The 5,578-nt window shown below is 40.5% G+C and overlaps 1 protein-coding gene across 1 annotated transcript in view; it reads left to right on the top strand.

Annotated features, from left to right (window-relative positions):
* Positions 1 to 2,362: 2,362 nt before the first annotated feature.
* The window catches only part of LOC106813990 (zinc finger protein 726-like), a gene marked incomplete at both ends in the record, with an annotated part of 18,956 nt that continues 15,740 nt past the window's right edge, over positions 2,363 to 5,578 (top strand). Inside the window, one exon of the mRNA XM_014818244.1 lies at positions 2,363 to 2,734. Within this exon, the coding sequence (XP_014673730.1) occupies positions 2,363 to 2,734 (372 nt within the window). The remainder of the gene's footprint in view (positions 2,735 to 5,578) is intronic.

The following is a 5,578-nucleotide window of genomic DNA, read 5'->3' as shown; positions in this document are numbered from 1 at the left end:
TTTTATCCCCCAGAAAAGAAAAAAATGGAAAACACATAATAGATAATTTTCTGCTAAGCATTTGGAATTCTACTACATCCATTGTCCAGTAGCATTATATACCCTGCATGGCCTGGCGGTTTTGCAGCTTGCATTCAGGGGCGTGTAATGGGGGGGGGGGTCCAGGGGGTCCGGACCCCCCCTGCTCGCGCAGAAAATGCATCTGAGGGGGTCTAATTTCAAAAAAAATCCCCTCCCTTCGCGTGCTCGCTCCTAGTGTCACCTCACATTTCAAAATAGATGTGCGCTCCTGCTGTGCAATAACGATTGCTATACTTATAATAAATACGTACTTTTGCGAAAGAAAATTGCCACACGCTCGTGAGATTTTTCCCGAAAATGTCAATTTCAACGTTATGAAACTAACATGCAACTTTGATGCAGAACAAAAACAAGCATATTCATAATATCTTTCCGCATGTTTACACAATGAATATTCAGAAGCCTTTGACAACATAAAATCATAGAATGTTTTGAACTGTTTTTGTCAGTTCAATCCCTTCATATTTCGTTTCACTGTTACAAGTCTTTGTGTCTCTGTTATATCCTAAGATTTAAGTAATTATATGTTTCGGGATTTTCTCTCCAAGTTGTCCCTAGGCGTTTTCCCCTGAGCTACGTCGGGTACAACAACATAACAAATCAGATATGCACAAGAGAGGTATCAAGCCAGATTATTAAATAAGAAACATGGGCATTCTATTGAGTGATGTTTTTTAAATACGTCTTTGCACATTACGTTAGTTGACGTTACACACATTATTCAACTGTGTTAGTTGTGATTTAGTTAGATGTGATGCTAATTGTGAAGCACTGACCAACTAGAGCTTCTTCTTTACAAGCGAAATCTACATAGTAACTTACAGTAAAAGGAATATACAATGTAGAACGACACCGTGCAAGCGATGGGTTTAAAATAGCATATATTATTCGATGAAAATGTGACGCTTTGATATATGAACTGATTTTAAGTCGATAGGGAAGACTAGGTGGCATACCAACAGCCGAGCGAGCTTTTAAGAGTGAGCTACGCTATATCCCCATCATTATAGCCATCGCTTAATCAGCAATTATAAGGCGTAAAAACACTCATACTCCAGGACCTTAATTACTTACGCAGTTGTAAAACATGGTTTGTAGGTGTTGCCAAGCATTGTTTAATATACATGAAATAAGATGCATTAGAAAGGGTTGCAGGGTGCTGTGAGGAGCTGAGACTTCAAGAAGTCAGAGATGCGGGATTGCTTGGTGTACGTAAGAATATTATGTATACGGTGATTTGTTGTTAGTGTTTGTTTATAAGGCTGGTTAATCCTGCTTTTGTAGAAATAACAGTCAACATCCCTGCAGTGTGGATGCCACTTACGCACCAAGCACAGGAGAAACCTTAAGATAGTTTTACAGCAATGTTTGTGGGCGAGGTGCTGCAGGTGCACAGTTGCTTTTGCAATTATTTAGGGGAAGCGACCACCTGGTGTCTTGCTATCAGGAGATCAGACCGGTTTCATCATAACAGCAGGTATATATAATCACAACATTAACGTTCGTAACATCAGTCTGATACGAGAACACCACACGGACGCTCAGTGACTTCATTGGGTAAACGGATGTTTCTTATATTAATTCAGTATATTTAGTTTCGTTATTATATTATATGTGCTTGACCTTACAGTCGTTAAATGACGCGTGATGTTTAGATGATATTAATTCGATGTTCAGCATAAACAATTATATTGCAAACATAAACAGGGCGCGTTTTAGTTCTACATCAATACGCGGTGTTCAATGTATTGATTTCTATTCTCTTTACTAATTTGTAGGAGAGCCTGTATATAGGACGTGAATTCTACAAGTGAGACGAGGCTGTCTTCAAAGCAAAACACGTGGTCGTATCTTGAACGCCAGACAGGGTAGACATATCTGACGTGTGTGACCAGTACATGGCAGCTTTCCCAGAAGCACGATGGAGTACGTGAGAATTAATTCCGGGACAAATCTATATGAGTGCAAACTGTGTGATGCTTCCTTCTCCTATCTGAGTCATGTGAAGACACACATGAGAACACACACGGGAGAAAAACCGTACAAGTGCGCGCTGTGTGATGCTACCTTCACATTATCGGGTAATCTGAAGAAACACATGAGAACTCACACTGGAGTGAAGCCGTATAAGTGCGATCTGTGTGATGCTGCCTTCACATTATCGTGTACTTTGAAGAGACACATGAGAACTCACACTGGAATGAAGCCGTATAAGTGTGAGCTGTGTGATGCCGCATTCTCACAATCGGGTACTTTGAAGAGACACATGAGAACTCACACTGGAGTGAAGCCGTATAAGTGCGATCTGTGTGATGCCGCATTCTCATTATCGGGTAATCTGAAGACACACATGATCACTCACACGGGAGAGAAACCGTTTAAGTGTGCGCTGTGTGATGTTGCCTTTGCACAATCGGGTGACCTGAAGACACACATAAGAACACACACGGGAGAAAAACCGTATAAGTGCAATCTGTGTGTTGCCGCCTTCGCACAATCAAGTACTCTGAAGACCCACATGAGAACTCAAACGGGAGAGAAACCATTTAAGTGCGATCTGTGTGGTGCTGCATTCTCACACATGGGTACACTGAAGGCACACATGAGAACCCACACTCAAGAGAAACCATATAAGTGCAAGCTGTGTGATGCTGCCTTTCCACAATCATGTCATCTGAAGACACATATGAGAACTCACACAGGAGAGAAAACGAAGAAGAAAAATACGAAAGAAAAATTCATTTAAATGTAACATTTGAAGTGAAGAGTTAGCTCTATAATCACACATGGCAATGCATAATAACTCTATGGGGATGTCGTACAGATGTAAGCAGAAAGTACATCTCAAACTGTCAGACTCACATGTAAGATCAGCTTGGCTCTGTGAACAAGCGAGCACACTATACACACATGTGAACTGGAGCAGTGCGGAATGCCAACTAATGCAACTTAACTGTTACAGTTTTTTTCCAAAGTAGAAGCTGGACTAGGAATTAATTGAAAAAGTCTTCAAATCTTTAAGGTATACAACCGGACTGTGTCATGTTTGTGATTTTTTGGTGTTTTGAATCTATACCTAACCTGTGGCCATGAAAACTCTTTGTAACCTTTTGTAAGTAACTGTACGTTTGAACACTGATCTAATAAAACGCATTATGATTCATAATATCAATGTCTACCGTCAAATTCAGAACCCTGTGTTACAGGTTGGTATTATTGATCATGTATACATAGATATGAGTACAGTAGTATTACGTCACGAATTTCTAGCACCATCAAGTAGTATATTTGTGTGTTATTTGTACAAAATAAAATGTATGAAAATAAAATTAGTGTTTCTGTTTACTTTTCATGCTTATATATACCTTCTTTATATGCCCTAATTTGCCGGTGAAAAACAGAGAGACGCCAGTATCTGAACAGTACTGGGGGAATAGTGTCAGACAACAGAAATTACCAAATCGTCTAGATTTTTGCAAATTTCATTAACGTAATCACATTTTTATTAGGTGAGAGTTTGAGGATATATTTAGTAACGTTAGTTCTTACTTTTAATGTAAAAAATGGCAATTTTTTTACAAATTTTACCATGGAAAATTCGTGACGTAGTCAATTTAATAATGACAAACATTTGTCATTATTAACCCCTGGTAGTATGTATGTGTGCGTGTGCGTGTGTGCATTCATATAAATTTACATGCACATAGTAGTGATGAAAAATGCAATTGTAAATCAATTATATATGCCTCACTTCTTCTAGGTTTCAAACCCTAGGCTTTTCACCAGGCATACAGGAGACCATGATAGATCTGTTTGCAGTAAAATTAAACTTCTTTTACTCCAAAGTACTGTTTGGATTAGATCTGTTGCTGAAAAATTCAGGGTCAAAACTTAAAAACACAAGCAAGCAGTGTATCACTGTATGTAAACGAGCTCTCTGCGCACATTATATGTAAGTTACAGAGAGCATTCATAGAGTCCTATATTGTTATAATATACTCTGAAATTCATTAGAATTTAGAGTGGGTAAAAAATCATGGATTCACGGCGAAAAATACCGATTGCTAAATGTTGTAGTGAGGGGTGTTTGAGGTCGTTATAAACTTATACTCACAATTAGCACAATTCCATGAATAATTTTCGAACCCTGGACAAATATCGACAACAGTAAAATGATATGATTGTAATATTAAAATTTATTTAAACATTGTTTAGACCTATATATATAAAAGCAATGGAAAATAAAATATATAATGCAATCATGAATATATGTATCAGAAAATTAATGATATAATACACCCTATCATCTGCTGATGCATAACATAGGTCGATAGCATTCAAGCAGATGTGTAGCACCAATCGATTGTAAGCGTCCAAGGAAATAACACATCCGGTCGAAAAAGTCCCATTTAAAAATTCCCGTCTCCCGTGCGTAAACCTACCCTGGTTGATCGTAAAATCGTTTTAACTTTTTTCACTACAATCCGCTGTACCAATCTATCGATATGATTGACTCCCACACTCTCTGTCTTCCGTATACACTGCTGATGTATCGATATGATTGACTCACTCTTACTGTTTTTTTTAAATATATACACTGCCGATGTATCGATATGAACGACTCTCACTCTCACCGTCGTCCGTATACAGGGCCGATGAATCGATAGGTTTGATTCACTCTTAGAGTTTTTAGTATATATACACTGCCAATGTATCGATATGATGGACTCTCGCTCGCTCTGTCCTCGGTATATATACAGTCCCTCGGAGTCCCCCGTGAGGTAAGGTTGAGACGGGGCGTCACGGCAGTGGGCGGTGGCTACTGCTAGGGAATACGCACGAGATTCCCACCTTGCTTAACCGCCTCGTACTCCTCCTCCGTTGTCATGACGCCGCGCACGACGATGAGCTGGTACTGCGGGGCGCGCAGCGTCCGCGCAGACCGCCGCAGCAGCGAGCGGCGCGACGCACCGACTCCGTGCTCGTGTAGCAGAGCTACGCGCGCGAGTGCTGAAACTTGAGAATAGTAACAGGATATTTTCAGAGCGATGAATTAGTGCAGAAACTTAAACGCGGTTAGGAATAGCACATCGCGTGACCGCCTGTTTCCTAACTGCGTAGCAAGGGCGTGGCCCAATCACCAGCCAGCTTTTCGGCCATGTGACCCTGGTTTGATATCAAGTGCGATATAAAATCTATTCACAGCTTGGCTCAGTTTCCCTCGCCCATAGCCACAACACTATGGTTAGGAGATACGCGCTCGCACCAGACCATATACGCGTCCCCCCACCATGACCACACACGCGCGATGAATATAAAAACCCACCACGCGCCGCGACACTCAGTTAGTTAGTCTCAGCAAGTCTTAGTTAGTTAGTCTCAGTCAGTTAGTCAAGACACGCAGTCGTAGTAAGCGAGTCCGTTAGAGACAGTCACGTAGCCACACGTATAGTGAAGAAGTAGAGGAACTTATATGTGCTGTAAAACATTACCTAGT

Source organism: Priapulus caudatus, unplaced genomic scaffold (genome assembly GCF_000485595.1).
Source record: "Priapulus caudatus unplaced genomic scaffold, Priapulus_caudatus-5.0.1 Scaffold852, whole genome shotgun sequence".
In the NCBI taxonomy this organism is placed as follows: Eukaryota; Metazoa; Priapulida; class Priapulimorpha; order Priapulimorphida; family Priapulidae; genus Priapulus; species Priapulus caudatus.
This window is presented reverse-complemented; position numbering and strand designations above follow the sequence as displayed.